A 23,004-nucleotide genomic window follows, 5' to 3' on the forward strand; every position below is an offset into this window, starting at 1 on the left:
TATGCATAGATATCTATGCATATAAATTGTGGCATGTCCCATTTGACTGGCAATCAAGACCATCAGATTTCACAAGCTTAATTAACCTTTTACTTTGTCTTTGTTGAAATGGCTTCAGCACCATCCTTAAAGCGCACAAATTCTGTAGTGGATAATATGCCGGAAGCATTGAGGCAGAGTCGGTATCATATGAAGAGGTGCTTTGCTAAGTACATTGAGAAGGGGAGAAGGATTATGAAACTTCATCATTTGATGGAAGAAATGGACCAAGTAATAGAGGACAAAAGTGAAAGAAACCAAGTTTTGGAGGGCATTCTTGGATTCATATTGAGCTCTACACAGGTTCTTTGATACTTCCTCATCTTTTTTCACAAGTCACTGTTTAAAAAGTTTTAGTATTTTTAATTATAAAGTATTTTATAATTAAAAATGAAAAGGATAAATATTAATTGTGAGATTAAGATCAATTATATCTAACGGAATAAAATTAATATTTTATGATACTTTTTTTTATAAAAGTAAAACTAATTAACCTTAATTGTTTTTATTGATCTATATTATTAATATAATTAAAGACACTTCAGAAAAGAATTTATAAAAAGGGTTATTCTTCACCTTATATACATGCATACATGATACAAATGCTGGCTTTAGATTTGAATGGTGTGCACACATGCAACTTGTAGGAAGCTGTTGTAGATCCACCATATGTTGCCTTTGCAATAAGGCCTAATCCAGGAGTTTGGGAATTTGTAAGAGTGAGTTCTGAGGACCTCTCTGTTGAGACTATCACTCCCACTGACTACCTCAAATTCAAGGAAAGGGTATATGACGAAAATTGGTACGTCATTTCTATTCATTTTCCCCTTACTAAGCTTGTCTTTGATTTTTCCAAGTAACTTTCTAATCAACAACTTTCCTGAGTTATCAACTTTCTAAGTAACATTTTCTTTTGTTACATTAATGGACCAAAAAAGAACTCAGCTATTATTCTTCTTTTACAATGAGCACTAGCAATTTCTTAAAATATCTCTTTTAACCCGCAGAAAAATTTTATTTAGGTTTCCAGAACTATTTGAATTCATTTTTTCACGAGATTTTGTTCAATAATAATTTTTTTTTAAAATAATAACAAAAGATATATTAATATATTTTTCTTCCAACTACATAACATTTCTTCCAACTATAGAATACCACCACTCCGTGTAAAGGAAAGAAAGAAAATGATAGCAGTAACCATTAGCCAACTAAATCAGCTGAATTTTCATAAAAATTGTCATTAAAGGTATGATTCGCTAAAATGCAAGTTATATTTTAGAATGTATAAATTTTAATGAAAAATAAAGAACAATATTAGCAATACGTTCTTTTTTATTCAATAAAAATTGTATCAAAATGTGTTGCTAGTATTTTTAAAAAACAAACAGTCTAAACTTTTACGAAGTTCAAGCAATTCTACTTAATTTGTAATTTTTCTTTTTGCATTTAATTAATAATTATCCAATTGCATTTTATTTGGCGTCGAGTTATTTGGCACAAAAGATGTCTAAAGTTAAGTGTCTGCAGAACGATACATTGGTTAGTATGCAAATTGAAAATGATTCTATTACACCTTTTTTGGATTTCATGGAGATTCATTATTTTTATTAATTTAGGTCCTACGAACGAATAGATGTCCATGTAACTGATGTAAGAAACGAGTTGTAAAAAAAGAGAGATAAAAAAATATATCATAAAAATGTTCAAACTTTGAAGTTTGTACCATACCATATGAAAATCTGTTGCATTTTCTATTCCTACAATACAAAAAAAAAAAAAAAAAAATTCACTTTGACTTCAGTTTTGATGCATAACTTGGCTCTATATTGCAGGGCGACCGATGAAAACTCATTTGAAGCAGACTTTGGAGCATTTGATTTTCAAATTCCTCAATTAACTCTCTCATCTTCAATTGGAAATGGACTCCAATTTGTTTCTAAATTCTTAACTTCAAAGTTAACTGGGAAATTGCAGAAAACACAGGCTATCGTAGACTACTTGGTAACATTAAACCATCAGGGCGAAGTAAGGAGAAGCACATGAAATTAATTCATAAACATTATAGCTACCCACAATTTACATATTTCAATATTTATATTTCATTTTTTCATGTACACTGGCAGAGCCTAATGATAAATGACACCCTCAAGTCTGCTGCAAAGCTTCAAATGGCATTGGTAGTGGCTGATGTATTACTCTCATCACTTCCCAAAGACACTGCATATCAGAATTTTGAGCCAAGGTAAAGAGTTCATATTTTTCTATTAGAGAGGTTGAATATGTTGTAAGTTGTAACCCAATACCAATTTCATTGATAGGTTGAAGGAGTGGGGGTTTGAGAGAGGATGGGGAGATACTGCAGGAAGAGTGAAAGAAACAATGCTAACTCTATCTGAAGTACTTCAAGCACCAGACCCAACAAACTTGGAGAAATTTTTCAGTAGGATTCCAATAATATTCAATGTAGTTATCTTCTCAGTTCATGGTTATTTTGGACAAGCAGATGTCCTTGGCTTGCCAGACACTGGTGGCCAGGTAAAATTCTCACCATTTGGAACAATTAATTTAATGTAAAGGATGGATGTTACAAAGAAATTTCATTGTATGGTATGTTCAATTTAGCTTTTTAATATCATTTTAAGTACACATTTCTATTAAAAAAACTAATGTTTGTTAAGTTATGGCTCAACAAGGCTTTCATTTGTAACATCCTTTGCCTAAACAATAGGTGGTTTACATATTGGACCAAGTCAAGGCTCTGGAAGCAGAGTTGCTACTTAGAATCAAGCAACAAGGGCTAAATTTTAAACCTCAAATTGTTGTGGTGAGTTTCTTGCAAAGGAATGATGAATGGTCTCTTTCTACATATATCTAAACTTACTGGAATTATGTGAGTCTATTCTTGACCTTCACAGGTAACAAGGTTGATACCTGATGCTAGGGGAACCAAGTGCCATCAGGAGTTGGAACCAATCAATGATACCAAACACTCCCACATTCTACGCGTGCCTTTTTATACAGATAAAGGAATCCTACGTCAATGGGTTTCTCGCTTTGACATTTACCCTTATCTTGAGAGGTTTACTCAGGTTTGTATACTAGCTTCAAGATTTTTTTACTAGGTATCTACTTTTTCCTCTCTTGTGAACTTTCCTTATGACAAACACTTTGGTTCATATTATTAGGATGCAACAGCCAAGATTTTAGACTTCATGGAAGGGAAACCAGATCTTGTTATTGGAAATTACACAGATGGAAATCTGGTAGCATCACTCATGGCTAAAAAACTTGGAGTAACTCTGGTCTGTGGTTACTATCCCTTTCTCTATTTAAGTTTTTCTTTCAACAGTTTATGTGGTTGCATACTTGCATGGATGTTTCTTTGCCACATGTACTAATTCCATAAGGTGATTGAAAACCAGGGAACTATAGCACATGCTTTAGAGAAGACTAAGTATGAGGACTCAGATGTGAAGTGGAAAGATTTGGACCCCAAGTATCATTTCTCATGTCAATTCATGGCTGATACAGTGGCAATGAATGCAGCTGATTTCATCATAACCAGCACATATCAGGAAGTTGCAGGAAGGTTTGTTCAAATAGCCTTATATACACATAAACATGAGAATATGAGATTAAAACAATACCCAAAAATGAAAACTGAATTTTGAAGGTTCACTTTGGCAGCAAAGATAGACCTGGGCAATATGAAAGCCATGCTGCATTTACACTCCCAGGGCTATGTAGAGTTGTTTCAGGGATAAATGTCTTTGACCCGAAGTTCAACATAGCTGCACCAGGTGCTGATCAGTCCGTTTATTTCCCCTACACAGAGAAAGAAAAAAGACTCTCTCAATTTCACCCTGTCATTGAAGACCTTCTCTTTAGTAAAGTGGATAACATTGAGCATATGTAAGTAACTTAGTTGCAGTCTTGCATAGTAACATTTTCGCCAAGTTTGAATAAAATTTTAGGTACGTACTTGTCAGAGAAAGAAATTAATATGAAAAATGAATAAAATTTCTCTCACAAGTTAAAAGTAACTTATACTCTTCAAGTTTTTGAGAAGTTAAATGACAAAGTTTCTAAATAGATAAATATAAGTTGATTTTATCTTATAAGAGGAGTTTAATTCATTTTACTACTTACTATTGGTCTCCATCCAATAGGTACTTGTTGAGAAGTTTATCCAAACCGAGTCTTAGTTATGAAATACTAAATTTTTCTAAATGAATGATTTTCACTTTTGAAACTTTGATGAAAACAGTGGATATCTAGCAGAGAGGAGGAAGCCAATCATTTTCTCAATGGCAAGGCTTGATGTTGTGAAGAACTTAACCGGGTTAGTTGAATGGTATGCAAAGAACAAGAGACTAAGAAACTTGGTGAACCTTGTCATAGTAGGAGGCTTCTTTGACCCTTCAAAATCGAAAGATAGGGAGGAAATGTCAGAAATTAAAAAGATGCATGACTTAGTTGATAAGTACCAACTTAAGGGTCAATTCAGATGGATTGCTGCACAAACTAATAGATATCGCAATGGAGAACTATACCGTTGTATTGCTGACACAAGGGGAGCATTTGTTCAACCTGCTTTGTATGAAGCATTTGGATTAACTGTTATTGAAGCAATGAACTGTGGCTTGCCCACTTTTGCTACCAACCAAGGAGGTCCAGCTGAAATTATTGTTGATGGGGTCTCTGGCTTCCACATTGATCCCCTCAATGGAGATGAATCAAGCACCAAAATTGCTGATTTCTTTGAAAAATGCAAAGTGGATCCATCATATTGGAATGTGATTTCTACAGCTGGATTGCAGCGCATAAATGAATGGTAACCAAAATATCATATTACTGCATTAGTTCTAGCTAGTACTGTTATTTCTCAACATATATGTTACACATTTGTTTCATTACAAAATTTCCTTTTATTATGTGTCAGTTGGAAGTTAAATTTCAAACTTGTTTATGTATTTGTCTTATAGCTATACCTGGAAGATTTATGCAAATAAGTTGGTAAATATGGGGAACATTTATACCTTTTGGAGACAAGTGAATACGGAGCAAAAAGAGGCAAAGCAGAGATACATTCATATGTTCTATAATCTTATATTAAAAAATTTGGTATGTTAATATTTGGTTTACTATACAAATGAACCAATTGTTGTATTATGTGTTTTTGAAATGGTTAACACTTCTGATATGTGAATGTCTCAGGTTAAGACTGTACCTCTTCCAAGTGATGAACCTCAACAACCTGTCAGCAAGCCAGCGAGTTTCAGACAACATAGCTCGAAGTATGTCCCTCAACCAATAAATAATTTTTCATCTTTGTGATGGGAAAAAAAATATTGAAGATAATTAAAATGTTGGATTAGTGTCTTTACCCTTAAGGGATTTAATTGGTAACTATGAGATGCTTTTAAATTTGCCAAATTTCTACTTTCATATTTCTAGGTTAGCATGCACTTTTGTGCATTTAAGAAAATGGTTTGCCACTTGATCCATGCTAACATATTTTTCCTTATCTTCTTGGTTTGTTGTACCAGACGTTCACAGTCCAGATTGCAAAGGTTAGGTTAATTATATATATAGTCTTGAATTAGATCATGATCCTAAGTTGTGTATAATGTATACTTAAAAAGTACTTACTTCCTTTCAGGTTATTTGGATCTTAATGTCTCAACCACAAAGCAGGTCAACTACTAGGATGCATCTTGTCCTACTGGATATTGTTATATTTGCTTTTTATTTTTTTGTTATTCATTAAATGAAGGAGCTATGCAACTGTTGCAAAATAACAAGTGTTTTATATGATCAATAAAATGTTGTGTGAGGAAATTTAAAATGAAGATCAAGCAACATTTAGTTCACAGTAACTTCTACTTGTGAAATGTGTACTGGACGGGGATTACTAATTGCTCTTGGTGTGAAAAATAACGAGTAAATGCATCTTCCATTAATTGAGAAGTATCATAAGAATATATATATTCATTACTTTTAGCTTTTGAAGGGACTGGTGATCCTAACAATACAATAGTATAAAGGTCTAACTTGATCATGTTGACCTGAATAGATTCATAAAATTAACTCGATATCAATTTATTAATATAAAAAAAAGGTTGACAAACTCAGTTATATAATTAATGATTTTTTTTCAAAATTATTCCTAAAAAATGTAAGTTAATTAGTCCATTAAAATTTAAGTTGTGTGTACTTGCTTCTTAACTATATATATATATATATATATATAGAGAGAGAGAGAGAGAGATTTCTATTTTAGATTTAGTTAACATGATCAAAATAAAATAAAATAAAAATAAAAGATAAGCTGAAACAAATATATTAAAGATTGTTTAAGAAGGAAGATTTTAAAGAGAAGGACAAAATTTATATTTTAAATTAATATATTTAAAATTAATATTTTTAAAAAAATTAAAAATATAAATTAATATGTTAACATAAATTTAATATATTAATAATATATTTGTCATCATAAATAATATATAATTCTTTTAATTTAAAATTAAAAAACATGTCATCTTTTCTCTTTTCTTCTAATAACTCTTCCCCAAACATATCTACGCCAAAAATGAACTTTTGCAGGCGGTTAGTGAAAACCGCTTTGTGTAAGAGACAAAAAGAGCGGTTAGCACTCAACCGCTCTCCAATTTAAACCATTGAGAGCGGTTCAGGATGAACCGCTCTATAATGTACTATTTTGAGAGCTGTTGTAAAGGAACCGCTCTCTAAAATACAATTATCAGAGCGGTTCAAATTTAACCGCTTTCTTAAGTTATCTTGGAGAGCGGCCACTTAGTAACCGCTTTCAGAAGATCCATATTTCAGAGGGCGATTAACACGTGGAACCGTGCTTATAAAGATTACAGAGCGGTTGGCGCATTAACCGCTTTAAGAAGGGGTATATTAGAGAGTGGTTAACAATTAATCGCTCTCTAAAGTTGAATTTCAAACTCAACCCTAACCCCCAAATTCCGTCTTCATTGTCCTCGCGCTTACTCTGTATTTCCAAATTTCTTTGTTTGTTGAGGCTTTTGCATTGGAGAACAACCACCGTTGACTGCACATTGGCACTGAGAAGGTATTTTCTTCATCGTTTATGTCTTAATCGCTTTCGTTTAGAATTTTGGTTCTCTGTGTTGACTAGAGGGCATTTTATTTTTAGGTTAATAGTTACAAAAACGTCTCGTCCGCCATTTCTGGTTCTCTGTGTTTTCGTTTATCATTTTGGTTCTCTCCAACATAACTGCAACCCAACGTAATTTCAAGGTTAGTGAGATTATTTTTTTTTTTTTTTTGTGTTTTTTGAATATTGATGCCTTACATAGTGGGCTTGAAATTTGTTTTTTAGTCAGTAAAAGTGTAGTTTAAGCCATGTGGAACTTTAGAGAATATTTGTTATGCATAATGGAGTAGAGGACGAGAACTGGCCCAAAAAAGAAAAAATAAAGAGTAAAGAAGAAGAAAATGAGATAGAAAATTGATATTTACAACAAAATCAACATCAACAAAATGAGATAATTTGATTTTGGAATAGGAGTAGAATTGGTCTAGTGAATAAACCTGGCCTTACATAATTTTATAATGCAGTTTAGTGGTATAGTGGTCTTACATAATTTTAGTGGTCTAGTGAATAAACATTATCGTATTTAATGGTCCTACATAATTTTATAATGCAGTTTTAGACCTCGAATAAATTCATGAAACCTGGCCTCAAATTGCATACCAGACTTGGAATATAGCAAGTGAAATGCCATGCTTTGTTTGAGTGATGAAATAAGATTGTTTCTTTTTTTAATGTTATGGCTAATGAAATGTTCTGAATGCATGATTATTGTTGATGTTATGTTGTTAGAAATTATGCTTTGAAATCTGAAATTGAGTGAAACTTTAGTTTCCCGTTTGAGGTTCAAAATAATGATTGAAAAAATCATTATTTTCAATCTTAAATTGTCCAAGTTGGACAGTTTATGAACAAAGTTATTCATTCAGTGGTTAGCAAATGCTGTTTTATAATGTTATATTTAATTCTTAACAAAAGTTTGGTACAATGCATTTGTCATTGTCTCTTGGTGCGTGCTTGATTGAGGTAAATCATCTCAATTAAAGTTGTGTACTAAGAGACTAATGCGAAATGTTGCCAAAATTTTGTCAAATATAAAATAACACATTTAAGCAACAATTGTTAATTAAGGTATGAAAAACTTTGTTTCCAAATGGGATAGGACCCTACTATGTGAGACTTAATAAGACAATCACATTTGCTTTGGGTCACCCATAGTTAGAGCAAATATGGACCAAAGTTGGATGGTTGCTGATCATTTGAGTGAAGAATATGAAGATGGAGTGAAGGATTTTCTTAGATTTGCGATTAAGCATGCAACTGATGTCAACCTTATTCCATGCCCTTGTTGGTGTTGTTTGAATATGATGCAAGTAAATGCAAAAGAATTAGAAGAACATTTAATGTGCAATGGGATTGATGAAAAATATACCTGTTGGACAAAGCACGGTAAGATACAAGGTGAAAGTACATCACATCACATGGAATCAAGTCTCTATTACTCAGAGACATGAAAAACATATGAATTTGATAATGTTGAAGACATTCCAAATGTTGTTGAAGAAGAACTTAGAGATTGTCCAAAGATGTTTGAGAGGCTAAAAGATGATGCGGAAAAACCGTTGTACAATGGATGCAGAAAGTTCACGAGATTAAGTTCTGTGTTAAAGCTTTATAATCTCAAAGCAATGAATGGATGGACTTATAAAGCTTCACAGAATTACTAACTTTATTAAATAAGATGCTACCTACGAGAACATATGATGCTAAACAAGTACTTGCTTCCATTGGATTGACTCATAAGAAGATACATGCTTGTCCTAATGATTGCATTTTGTTTTGAAAAGAGTATGCATCACTAAGCCAATGTCCAAAGTATAATGAGTCACGTTACATAAAGAAAAAAACTACACCTGCAAAGGTCATGTGGTATTTCCTAGTAATTCCCAGATTAAGGTGCTTATTTTGCAGTGCAAAAAGTGCAAAGCAGATGACTTGGCATGCTAAAGGCAGGATTAGAGATGGGAAGCTTAGGCATCCAGCAGATTCTCTACAGTGAAAAAAATTTAATGATGAATATGAAGACTTTGCAGCATAAACAAGGAATATACGCTTTGCTTTGGCAACTGATGGAATGAACCCTCATGGCATGCAAAGTAGTACTTATAGTACATGGCCTGTGATCTTATTAATATATAACTTGCCTCCATGGTATTGCATAAAAGGGAAATATATGATGCTTTCTTTGTTAATCTCTGGTCCTAAATAACCTAGAAATGACATTGATGTCTACTTGTCTCCTCTAATTGAAGATTTGAAGCGGTTGTGGGAAATCGGCATTGAAGTATATGATGGGTTTAGATATGAATCTTTCATCCTTAAGGCAATGTTGTATGGTACAATTAATGATTTTCCTGCTTATGAAAATCTTTCTGGTTATAGCATAAAGGGTCAATATGCATGTCCAATATGTTTTGAAAATACAGATTATATCAGACTTGAACACTGTCACAAGAATGTCTTCATGGGGCATCATAGGTGTTGCCACGAAATCATCCTTTCAGAAAAATGAAGAAAGCCTTTAATGGAAGTTGTGATGAACGACAATGTCCATATTCAAAAAGTGGAGAACAAATTTTTGAAGAGGTTAAAGACATCAAAACAACTTTTGGGAAATCATTTGCCAAAGACATTTCTACTAGAGGTTGGAAGAAGATGTCAATTTTCTTTGAATTACCCTATTGAAAATCGTTACACGTAAGACACTTTGTTGATGTTATGCATGTTGAGAAAAATGTATGTGAAAGTCTTGTCAATATGTTGTTGAAAATTGAAGGAAAAAAAAAGATGGTATGAATGCAAGGCTTGACTTGGTAAAGATGAGAATTAGATATGATTTGGCACCAGTGAAGAAGGAAAAATGCACATTTTTACCACCAACAACATGCACCATTTTTAGAATTGAGAAACGTGGATTTTGTTAGGCTCTTTATTCAGTTAAGGTTCCTGAGGGGTATTCATCAAACATCAAAAGTCTCGTTTCTTTGAGGGACCTCATGTTAAAAGGGTTGAAGTCTCATGATTGTCACATCTTGATGGAGAATTTGATTTCTATTGCTATACGGTCTATTTTACTAAAAAAGGTTCACGTTGCAATAACCAAGCTGTGCTTTTTCTTCAAGGCAATATGTAGCAAAGTGATTGATCCTGCCAGATTACCAGCATTACAAAACCATATCTCTGAAACTTTATGTGAGCTTGAAATGTATTTCCTACCTTCATTCTTTGATATCATGGTTCATTTGACCATTCACTTGGTTGAAGAGACAAAATTGTGTGGTCCAGCATATATGCGATGGATGTATCCCGTTGAACGATATATGAAGATTTTAAAATGGTATGTAAAGAATAGAAGCCAACTAGAGGGTGCATTGCTGAACGATATTTAGTTGAAGAAGCTGTTGAATTTTGCAATGAATACATGTCAAATATAGAATCAATTGATCTTCCAAAATGCCGTCACACAGGAAAGATGGATGGAAAAGGTAGCAGTGGTTCTCAACAAATAGAGGTTCCAAGAGTACAACGAGACCAAGCACACTTATATGTCTTACAAAACACCCCTGAAATTGAATCTTTTATTTTAATGCACAAAGAAATTTTGAAGGGTGCGAATCCAAACAGAGGTGAGAATTGGATTACAAAAGAACATAACCAGAGATTCATTCCATAGCTACAAGAGTATGTTTATGAGCACGTCTTTGAGAATAACAATTCTGCTATAGAAAAGATTCGATGATTATCAAAAGGTCCTTGTGTTGATGCTTTTTTATATACTTCTTACTCGGTGAACGAGTTTACCTTTTATACAAAAGAGAATGACGAGGAGAGTACTATGCAAAATAATGAAGTCACACTTGTTGCTGAATTACTTCATATATCAAGTGCAAAGGATAGAAACCCCATATATGTCAACATGTCATACTTTGGGGTAATTGAACACATATGGGAATTAGATTGCACAAAGTTTCAAGTAGCAGTGTTTGGATGCAGGTAGGTTGACAACAACAGTGGGGTTGACATTGACAATTTAGGATTTATAAGAGTCAATTTTAAAAGGTTGGGATATCAAAATGACTCGTTTATCCTTGTATCACAGGCACAACAAGTGTTCTATATCCCTGATCCTATTGACAAGTCATGGAGTATTGTATTGTTGTCTAATAAGTTTAATTCTTTAACCGATGGTGAACTAATGGATGAAGAAGTTAATGTGGAGGATAAACCATTAAGAAGTGTACAACAAATGTCAATGAGGGATATAATAATAGATGATGGAGACCTTTATGCAAGACATGATCATGAAGAGGGTATTTGGTTAAATCTATCATTTCATTCCATTAAAGGCCATAAGAAAAGAAAAATGTTATATAACATTTCGATTTAAACATACACTTTAAAACTATTTATTTTGCAAGTTTACTATTCTTTGAGTGGTTTATACTAACATGTTGAATCCATTATGCAGAGATGACATCTTCTGATAACATTAAAGGAGATTCTCCTTCTAAGACCCAACAATTAAAGAGGAAGAACACTCAAGGAATAACAAAATTGAAGGGAATTAGCAAATCAAAGAAGTTAGGACAAAAGTTACAGGTATTTGTTGAATTCACAATCGCTTTATGTGTCTTTTAAGTTTATATTATTAATTTCAATAAGTGTCATCACTTTAATTACATTTTGCAGGTTGGATGGAATTGTAAAGTGTAATGCCCCGAATTTTTGTAATATTAATTATTGATAATTATATAAATCTAAATGTATATTCATGTGTGTATTTTTAGATATATGTTGTGAATATGTATGTGTGTATGTGTATATATATATATATGTGTGTGTGTGTGTGTGTATGCATGACTGGTTGGGTTGAAATGGACTAAGTGTCTAAGTATAGGGCGAAATACTGGGTTGTTCTCGCTGTAGCGAGAGGGCCTTGGGAGGAAAGACTAGAACTGTCACCTTCTCGATGTAGTGAGAGACGTCTCGCTGTAGCAACAGTTTGGGGTGCAATTCTAAGTGCAGTCTCACTGTAGTGAGAGGATCTCGCTGTAGCGAGATTCTACAGAAACCAGAGTGCAGTTTTATCTGGTTTTTTTTGTTGTAGCGAGAGGGCGTGTCGCTGCAGCGAGGTCTCCTCGAAATTAAAGGGGGTCGCGACCAGAAAATGATTTAAAGGGGGTTAGGGTTCGGGGAGAGTTATTTCTCCCTCTTCCTTCAAAATTCTTTTGATCCTCTCGTTCCCAAAGTCCTATTTCACCGATTAATTGCCTCCAAAGCTGTTTGGGAGCTTGATTGAAGGTTGAATCCGTGTAGGGAACGCTTGGAGGTAAGTTTTAATGGTTAGGGTTTTGGTTCTCATCCCCTTTTCTCTATTTCTGGATTTCCTTGGGTTCTCATGGAGTTCTTCTATGTGTTTTAGGCTGCAATCTGTGTAGGGAGCATGCCCGTGGTTAAATCCGAGTGTGGTTCTTCAATCCAAGGTAAGGGGGGACTCTACCCTATCTCAATGTATTGTAGTTCTTGTGTGTTTTGATGATTAATGCAATGTGTCTGAGATAGAAAATAGAAATTGTGTGTTTGATGGAAATTGATAGGCAATGTGATGTGTGATAGAATAATTGGACCCCGTGAGGATGATTGTGTGTGATGGAATGTCATTGATTAGTGAATTAATGATATTGTGAATAAATGTGGGCCTAATGCCGTGTATTTGAGTGTCATGTGGGTTGTATGCTGTGTATAAGCATGACTATTGCATGCGTGAATGAAATATGTGTGAATGGGCATGTTAGCGTCATTGTAATGTGCTGTGAATGGTTCAGCGATACACTGAAGATGTGGGAGATGAGGACGGTAGAAATACCTTGGGAAAGAAGGAGTGGTGGTAACACCGACTGTGGAACGGGTGCACCACGGGCCACACACTCTCTTCCTGACTAGACCTCTTACTACTATCTTTATTGAGCGACCCGTGACTGTCCACGTGGTATCCGTGAGGCGGGGGTAACCGGCGACCATTCATGGTATAAATCTGTGATCACAGTACTATAGTGAGTGTAGCTGGTATGTGTATGCATGGATTTGTGTTTTATACTTATGAATGTGAATTGCTGCCTGTAATTGTGTTTATTGAATGTATTGGGAAGGTTCTGGAGGTGAGACTCTATGTTAAATGTGTGTTTTGGGTAGTGTAGAGTACTCACCCTTACATTCATTTTTCAGGTAATCAAGACGATCAGCACCGGACTCAGTAAAGGGACGAGTGGACTGCTATAAAACTTAGATTTTATTTTGAAATTGTTGTAATTAAGCTAGCTCTGTAGCAGTTATTTGATATTAATTTGTAACTCTTCACTTATTTTGAAATCTTTTATGAAAAATTTGGTTATCCAATTTGCGAAATTATTATTTAATTGAAATTAAATTTAAGGTGTTACATAAAGGGCAACCCATTGACCCTAATAGATCTAAATTCTCCTATTTTATTGGATTTGTAACTAGAAGTACAGTGCCAATTAGTATATGTGATTGGACAAATGTGCCTACTAATCTGAAGGACCATATTTGGAAGCATATAAAGGTAAACATACATTTGACCATTCTCTAAGTGTAGTAATGTATATCATATATGTTGGATTTATATGATGTGCAAATTTGGCTTTCATTGTAGCAAACCTTTGAAGTGGAAGAAATGCACAAAGACTTTGTACTTGCATTAGCTGGATAGGATCTTCGTGCATTTCATACACGGATGAGGAAGCATATCTTTGATAAAGACGGTAATTGTCTCCCCCCACCTCCTGAGAAGTATCAGAGATTCATTACTGTCACTTATCATTGGAACGAGGTTGTAAACTAAAGCTGCACAGAAGAGTTTAAGGTAATAATAATACACTTTTATTATTATATACAATTATTATCTGTGTTTGACTTGGTAATCTCTCCTGATTTGTTTTTCTTTTCTTTTTCAAAAACAAATTATAGAAAGAAAGTGAGTCAATGCTGCTAGGGCAAAATGAATATCGTATAGATATAGGTGGTCAGCTAAGGGATATGCTAAGTTGGAGTAGGATTTAGTACTATCTCTATTTTAGGATATGAAGTTATCAATACGTTTTTGTCTGAATCTAATTGGTGGTTAAGTAGAGTTATAATTAATGTTCGTCTTTGTGCAGATTGCTTCCTCTGGGTCTAATGTGACCTCTGTACCTCGGCATGTCTTATGGAAGGCTGCTAGGCTTAATAAACAAGATGATATTGATGATGAAGGAGTTCAAAAGACGGTTGCTGAATTTGTAAGTAGAAATAACTTATTAATATACACTTTCGGTACTTGTCTCTCCATTTGAACATTGCAAAATTATACTGATACAAATGTTGTTTTGTTTGTTATAGGAAACCCTTTCGCAGGTGGGTATGGAGGCTGAGTCTGAATCAACGGCCAGAAATAACATATTGGGTCAAGCTCTTGGTGTAAGAGAGCATCTTGGTCATGTAAGAGCTGCAGGTTTTGGAGTAACCCAAAAGGCTGCATTCAGCCCAACAGCTTGACACCCACAGCCATCTACTGAGTAGCAGAACATGAAGCATTGGGTAGCGCATTTTGTAATACCTAATTTCTACCAAAATCCCATCTTATTATATTACAATTAAAGACTTCTATGAGACGGTGCACCCAAAATAAACACGTAAAGGAACTCATTCGAACCAATATTATAGTGAACCTACTAGCTAATTGCAATTCCTTCACAGGGGAATAAATTTCATCTTTCAGTACTCATGGTTCATTCAAAGGCACATCCCTGGATAATCACAAAATGATTCCTTCTCATACTATTCAGCATTGACTGCTTCAACCTACAGTATTCCCAATCCAACGAAAATTCAATTTATCACAACAACTCAAGTTAATTTAAAGAGATAATAAACACAACAGCGCACTTGCATCGAGCTCATCCATCACAAAATCATATATTTTAATTAGTCCAGTATTTTAACAACATGCAAATCATTTTCGCTAATCACTTTAGATATTTGAAGGATAATTTTATAACAATAATAGAGGTAAGCGCTTAGCATCTTATATTGTTCGAAATAAAATTCTGAAAAATAGAACGAGGAGCACGTAGATAAAAGAAAATGTATATAAACCATTCAGCCAAAATGTCCAAGGTAGAACTAAGGTAAAACAAAACCCCAAAGTTTAGTATTTCAAAAGTAGTAAAACTAACCCTAAACCTATGAGCAGTATTCATCCATGACACAAACAAAATAATTAACTACAAATAAAACTCTAACGGAAGGGAATCCTCACTAGGGTCGGATTCCATTCCATCAGAGTCAGGCGAATCATCCACTGGTTGAGGGTGAGGAGTCAGGAGAGGGCGGCAAGTCATCCGGGTCACTGTCGATCCAACCGATGGTGGGTGGGGGTGAACGAGAGGTAGGTGGTGGTGAAGGGCGTCGGGTGGAAGGTCTAGCTTCATCAGAAGAAGGTGCATGAATTTGTAGTGAGTGGCGGGGTGCTGGCCTAATAGAAGTCTCGACAACTTTGATGTCCTTCCATTCAGGTGCAGAAGAAGGGCTGGGAGAGGGGGTAGGCTCAGGATCAAGATCGATGATGGTCTTACCTTTGTCTACAAAAGTTTTGAGTCGCTTGGCTGGGGTTCTTGTGGTGGTGGAGAAGAAGGGGTGAGTGAATAATGATACTCTATTCGGGTGGTAGGGGTACGGAGATATCAGCAAAAAGGTAGTCTCTTCAATTGGGCTTCCATCCATCTTCAGTGAGAGGTCCCATGGTCATGGAGATCATCCCTTGGTACGTGAGGCGGTGCGTTGCTGGATCGTACGTCCATCCCTCTTTCCCTCCGGAGTCCTCTCCCCAGATTATCGCTCGCTGTGGGTCCATCTGTCACACATTCATGCAATACATACAAAGACACAATATCAGGACAAGAACAGAAAGGGTGAGCTCCAATACAATTATACATTAGTAATTGAATAAGCAAGGTAATTAAAATAACATAAAAATATTTACGAAATCAGATTCCAGTAAGCACATAGTCTCAAATTGATATTCGTTAGACAGCCACAAAGCACAAGCAGAATCACAGAAATTCATCAACAATATGGTTCAAACAAATGCAACTTAGGACATCTCTACTTCCTCAATTTTCCATCATTCTTCCAGTCAAGGTGATCGGAGATCCTCATTCCCTACAAGCACACATTGAACATAATCCACCGGAATATTTTCTCGTATTACCATTTCGGTTCCTCAAGAATGAGTTCTGCCACGATCCTCGGTAATGCTTGCTCGCATCAGGATTAGTAGAGGTTTTGATGGAGGCGTGTCCCGGCCGCAGTGAGCTATTCCGCGCCATTGGGGCAAACCCCCTACACTACCCCCAAGGTTCTCCCCTCGAACCTGAACACTCACATTCCCCAGCTATGCCAAACTGTGATCTTGACTCTCCATCCCCCACATCGTGTATGTGAATACCTGCACAATAATAATGATAATGTGAAATCAAAGCATACTCAAACGAATTCACGCATTTAGAAAGAGGAGTTTGCACATACACTCGGGCAAAAGCAAGAGAAAATAAAGGAAGATGGAGATAAATGTAACAACTTCAACAAGATATCAAAATCCAAAAGTGCATTGTCTGAACAACCATTACGAAAATTTATAAAATAACCGTGGCTCAACCCCACATGCAAACTTAGATTTTTAAGTTAGAAACCAATAACATCCATGGTTTAACAGTGAAACAAATTTTATTTACAACTGAAAGAGAGTTCCTTGGCTCTCGGCTAGATGAAAGTCAACAAAAGGTAGGTTCTTTTCTCTCTTCATATGCATGTTCTATTAAAAAAAAACGTAGATGGGGAGAAAAGAATGATTTTATGATAAAAGATTTCAGAAATAAGATGGACAACAAGAACCGAGAAAGGATAAAATGCTTTATCAAGAAAAATTCATCATGCAAGAACAAAACCATCTAAAGTCAACATTTTTATTCGATAACCAGTATGAACAAGCAAGGATCATGCAAGGCTTTTGGCATCAATAACATGCAAACAATATTTTCACTTATCCACACCCATTCGAGTTACAACGTACTATTTTTAGGTATTGTTCGGATAAAGAAGTTAGGAGATGAAAAGGAAATCATTTGCATGCAACCTTTAACAACATTGGAGAATTAGGCGAGGAAGAAGAAAATACATCACACTCAACCACACACATTTAATCATGCATACTCATTCACACGCAGTCAAGAACTCCCCTAACTTTGTTCAGTTTGAGAATGAGAGAGAGTGGAAAACTTGGCCTTGGCGCAGGCGATGTTGAAAGCTCTTTGGTGTTCGTTGTCTCCTTGAGAGGGTGGTGGTGGAGTGTGTTGCTCACGAAAGAAAGAGAGTAGAAGGTTTAGTGTGAGTGTGAAAAGACGTCGAGAAAGAGAAGTAGTGATGAGGTTGAGAGCGTTTTTGGAATGAAAGGGAGGGAAAAAGGGCGCGTGAGAATAAGAAGAGTCCTTATATAGTGTAAGTATAGGGCCTCTGTCCATTCATCTCCCAAGGGCTGGCGGTCAAGAGCTGCACAAGGAAGGTTTTAGGGTTAGGTTAAGTGAAGTGACACAACCTTTTGCCTTCCCCTTGGAACGGTCATGCCCCCCCCCCCTGGTGCTCTGGTGTGGGTGAAAAATACCATTAAGAGCATTAAATGCACAAAGTGCAAAAGAAGTAAACAATCAATGCTCCACACGTTTCCACATTTAATCATCATGGTGGAGTAACCGAGTGGTGGGTTGGCCTAGGCAAGAGCGAGCAATTAATGTAGGTTGGCGGCTAGGGTTTACTTGTGGAGGGAAATGGGTTCAACTCTTCGTGTCCCACGAATTTGAAAGGGTTGTGTCCTTTGAGTGGCTAGTGAACGAGTGGTACCCTCAACATAACCGTGTAAGTGAAAAACCTCCTCAAGGAGTGAAGATTACAACAATTAAATGGAACTTTAATGGTGGCACAGTTTCAGGAGGAGTAATTGCTCCAGGGGTAGCGTTTTATTGTTGATTGACACGCTCATTAAATGTAGGCTGCGGTTTGAGTTGTTGGAAGGGAGAATGGGCATGCAAAACGTCTCACTGAATTGCTCATGAAGGGTGGCGCCTCCTTAGGGGCAGTGTGCGCACATAAATCTCATAATAAATAGCAATGAATGTAATGCAATTAAGGAAGGAATATACATTCAATATCATGCACAGTTTTAGGGTTTTAAATGCACTAAATGGTGACTTCCCACATTGACTCGTAACTCCCTAAATGCGGCTGGCGGTTCCAATCATTTGGGGGAGGGAATTGGAGCGTGAGTTTATTCATTTTCTCAAGAAGTTGAAAATAAGTGGGAGGCAATTAAGGCAATTATGATGTCTCTAACAGTTAAGTGAAGGGTCTTTTGGGGAAGTGATTAAGCATGAGAATTTTCCTCAATAAATGGTCATGGGAATGAATGCTAAACTTTAATTAAGGGCATGAGCATAGGAAGAGTTTTATACTTTGGGAAAGGATTAGGACTCCAAATTTTTCTGATTCTCGATTGCACCATCAATGAGGGAATCTCAAATGATTATCATGCAAGGTGTAACGGTTCATGGGGGGAAAACAGCCACATTTAATTAGGGTAACTAGGAAATTGATAATTGCATTAAGTGCAATTACTTTAGGATTAGAATCTAGGCCATTATGGTCGGTTTTCTCCCTCTCCCCCATGTGCATTTAATGAAATTCAGCCACCAAGCTTAAAGGAAGGAAGATTTGTAAAGTGTCTCTTGGGTTCCTTGTGTTGCATGTGGAATCTAGGGCAAGGGATGGTGGCTTTCATTAATTAACTATCTCTTAGTGTGCTTACCAATGACTAGAGAGATAGAAAGTCACATGTGTAACTCTCTTGAATTTAAGAGAATATATTACATCTGAATAAAATGAATTAAAAAGATAATATAAATATTAATAAAAATCATGAAATAAAATAGGGTCCACCTATTTGACCAAAAGACAACCTTGTCCTAGGGTTAATCTTACTAACCTAGGGTTGATTAAGGCATTTTCATCACATGATCACTAAAACACCTATACGCATATATATAAAAATGCATCAAACATTATTGCATAAAATAATTGTTCTGTTGTGCAACAGGGGCCCTAACAACTCAGACAATCACTTCAAAATAAAAAATAAAAAATAATAATAACAAATGAAGTAATTAAACGCTAATTAACTTAGACAACCCTAATATATAGACCAAAATTGGGGATGTTACACATTTGACAAGTGTTGTGGCACAATTGACAGGGGGTCAAGGACTGTCCCCTTTCATGTCTGGTCAAGTGTCGTTCAACCCTACAACCACTCCATCACCATTTATGCCTAGTTGCATGCCACTACAAATGGGTATTCCTACTCAAATGCATCAAGTGGTGAGGGAGGTTGATAAGTCTGTAATTAGGCCCTCTTTTATAGCCCATATATTCATATTCAATCTTTATTTTATTTGGATTTTACACTAGTTTATTTGTTAATTGTGCAGTTTTGTATAAAGAGGCTGCAAGTATATTTTGGACGCATTTTGGGTCCAAATTGATAGAAGATTAGAGCTTTGCAGCAGTCAGCATGCCCAGCCCCTTTAAATAAGCACGGGGTGCTTCAAGCTCATGCACGGTCGTGCTTAAGGCCTTGCACGACCGTGCTCATATGCAGGAAGCCCAATAATGAAGAGTTTTTAGGGTTTTCAAACCCTATTAAAGGAAGACCGAATGCACCATTGAAGATATCTTTTACACACCGTTTTTTATCTAGTCTTTGGCTCTGGGATACATCCCATTTTGTCTCTCTTGCACGGGATCTTTGGCACACTCTTGGCGGGACTTAGAGCTTCCAGCGATCGTACTTGAAGACCGGGAACACATTTCACATTCTAGTTTTATATTTCTTTTCTTTATGGCCTTGTTCATGATTGTTTTAGTTCTTTTCTTTAGCATGAGTAACTAAGTCCATAGCTAGGGCTATGAGAACTATTATTTATGAATTTATGGGATTTTGATGTTTGAATCTTAATTTGATTTCCGCTATGTGATTAGCTTTTATCCTATTGCGCTTTTTTCTTAATCTTAATTAATTATATCGTCAAGCGACCGTACCTCGATTAATTAATAGATCTATATGGTAAAACGAGACAAAGGATTAGGTGGACCAAACTAATCTTTCTCTTCTAATCATTATTAAATTAACACGTTCATAGGCTCCTTAGGTTTTCTTTAATTGATGTCTTGCATGACCATTAGGGATGTTAATTTAGAGAAAAGAATATTAATATTGCATGACCAATGGATATTAATAGTTTTAGTATGAATGATTAGTAATTACCAGGAAATTAGATTTAGATCTAAATAGAAAAATAACATAAAAGATTGAATGAGAACACTCATATACCCTAGGTTCCTCTCTGATAAGTTTAACCAAGACGTGCATTGTATTCCTTGCTCTTAGTTTTATAATTGATTTTTATAAATTCTTGGTTTTAAATTAATTTTGTAGCCTTGAAGCTCAAACAATTGAATTAGGAAATTCTTAATAATTAAAAATCAATCCTTGTGGGACGATATTTCGAGAACTTAATTTAAGAACCCTTTATTACTTCTTGATGAGTACACTTGCCCTCCGAACAGAGGTCACCATCTGCAGTCAGAACTACCATGTAACAGCCAAAGAGGCAGTTGTACACCAGTTGCATCTGTAGAAATTCCAGAGATACAGTTGGATTACAAAATTTGTTGACTTTTAATTTTATTGTTAATGACGTACGATTAAATTTTTATGTTATTATTTATTAATGTATGTATTATAAGGTGATCATGACTGCATCTTGTATTTGAGCACCCCATATCGCGTGGTTGCAAGAGGGAGAGTTTCACATACAGTGGTTGGGGACTCCTTACACAATGCTGCTCTTCCTCCGAACCATTATAAGGTCTCAATAAAGATAGTGCAAAGACATGAAGAAGAGACTGCATTGCCTGTTCCTAATGAAGAAGCAAACCTCAATTGCCTGAAAGATGCAATTGGAACATATGTTGCTTGGCCATTCTCCCTAATCACTTTACGACCCAAGGTAGGTAACCATAATTTTCTTTGCAGCATTCCAGTATATGCATTTAATTATTCATTCCATAATGAAACATTGATGTTATTTCAGGTTGCCCCATCATCTAGTAGAGGGTTAGGGAAAGGGACAGGTCACACAAAAGAATCCATTGCTGGTCCAAGCAATAAAGGTGTTGTTTCTATTTCATCTGACCTTTCTGAGTTGGCACAGGCTTAAGGTGCTGCGTGCTTCGATATGATGAAGCTCTATATAAGAAGTGATTCAACCATTGATAATGTAACAATTCATATGACAAGCTAGCATTGGGGAAAAGAATTTAATGACATAGTGGGAAAAGAAAACATACAAGAGGTCATACGTCGCCATTGGTTAAGCGTCTCCAGCATTAACCTTTACATTAGGTAACTCTTTAATTTATGCCAATTGTATAATTATAGAAATCCATAGGAAACTTGATGTTAACTACCTTATTTAATGTATCTTCATTCTTCTTTTCAACTACAAGATATTTGTATGAAGCTTACTTGGAAGGGACCAATATGGCAAGTAGGTTCTCATTTATATCTCCTTATGAAATGGATGCAAACCTCAATCAGACCCCACATCAACATATAGCTGACATGTTAAAGCGTCATATCGGTGAAGATCACTTGGTATTCGCACCTTACAATGTTGGGTAAGTTAATCTTATGACCATGCATATTTGTAATATAATATGGATCCCCTCCGCAAATAGTTGAAGAGTAGACCACATATGCTAAACATAGTTAATAAGTATACATGGTTTTCCCTGTTAGCTGGTTTATCATATATGAATGTGGTTTAATTGTAAATTTTTTATTTCATTTTATTGTTATTGCTCTTGTCAGATATCGAGTAGAAAGAGAAGTGCAGCCTTCTAGGTCAAAGATGCATCGAACAAAATGGGTCACTGTACAGGTATATACCATTTGACAAAAACTCCTTTTACTTATTTTATAAGACTGCATAGTTTATAGTCAATATTGTTCAATTATTAATCATGCTTTTTATGTGTTTTTCCTCCACGTATAGTGTTCTAAGCAATCAAATAATGATGACTGTGCATATTATTTGTGTCTCTTTATTAAAGGTGCTTTGCACCATAGACAAACTACAATCCCACTTAATGTAAAAGGAGTGCATATCTGAAATCTTGATATATCATTTCAATTTCTTCTACGATAGTGTTTGGCCATTTGAATTATATCTAATATAACTAAGATTTGTAATTTGTTTTCCTTTTAGTATTTTTCAGAGTTCCAATTACCAACCTTTCCTGACAACAGAATTCACCAAGTTCAAAGGGAGTGGTGTGCATATCTGTACCATAGATATTTAAAGGACACATTAAGCACAATTGATTCTTAGTATTTTGTTTATAAGACTTAGTCATATTTGTAAAATCATTAGGCAAAAGTGTATAAATTGCTGAGCCTTTTTAATTATGGTTCTTTTGTAATTGTATCTGTACATATTCATCATTTGTTTTACGCAGTAATGTTCTGATACTTTTGAATGATAGATATTCGTATGGTGCAAAATTAATTTGATTTCTGATTGATAAAATGTAATGTGGTTGGCTTAACTTTATGGTATATCAGGTTGTTGTAATCTGTTTCCACTGTTTTTGAA

The 23,004-nt window shown here is 35.3% G+C and overlaps 1 protein-coding gene across 2 annotated transcripts; it reads left to right on the top strand.

Moving 5' to 3' along the window:
* Window positions 1-73: 73 nt before the first annotated feature.
* On the top strand, window positions 74-5,766 carry LOC113846477 (sucrose synthase 6-like). 2 transcript variants are annotated; one of them, XM_027474810.1, is made up of 15 exons: window positions 74-342; window positions 687-841; window positions 1,872-2,064; window positions 2,163-2,281; window positions 2,358-2,574; window positions 2,768-2,863; window positions 2,955-3,128; window positions 3,225-3,341; window positions 3,462-3,628; window positions 3,727-3,951; window positions 4,307-4,873; window positions 5,025-5,163; window positions 5,257-5,336; window positions 5,589-5,612; window positions 5,702-5,766. In XM_027474810.1, exons 1-15 carry the CDS (start codon window positions 109-111, stop codon window positions 5,715-5,717), a joined length of 2,523 nt encoding a protein of 840 aa, XP_027330611.1. In that variant the 5' UTR covers window positions 74-108; the 3' UTR covers window positions 5,718-5,766. The 2 variants fall into 2 exon arrangements, with proteins under 2 accessions (XP_027330611.1, XP_027330612.1); XM_027474811.1 differs by lacking the exon at window positions 5,702-5,766 and having other exon boundaries at window positions 5,257-5,335; window positions 5,582-5,622.
* Window positions 5,767-23,004: the final 17,238 nt, after the last annotated feature.

The sequence above is a fragment of the Abrus precatorius genome, unplaced genomic scaffold (genome assembly GCF_003935025.1).
Source record: "Abrus precatorius isolate BTA unplaced genomic scaffold, Abrus_2018 Scaffold8, whole genome shotgun sequence".
NCBI classification, from domain to species: Eukaryota; Viridiplantae; Streptophyta; class Magnoliopsida; order Fabales; family Fabaceae; genus Abrus; species Abrus precatorius.

Bases quoted from the DNA above. Each gene is read 5' to 3' on its own strand.
- LOC113846477 (XM_027474810.1), top strand. From the start codon at position 109: ATGGCTTCAGCACCATCCTTAAAGCGCACAAATTCTGTAGTGGATAAT. The intron at 3,629-3,726 runs GTTTGTTCAAAT...TCACTTTGGCAG, and splicing joins TATCAGGAAGTTGCAGGAAG to CAAAGATAGACCTGGGCAAT. The intron at 4,874-5,024 runs GTAACCAAAATA...TTTGTCTTATAG, and splicing joins TTGCAGCGCATAAATGAATG to CTATACCTGGAAGATTTATG.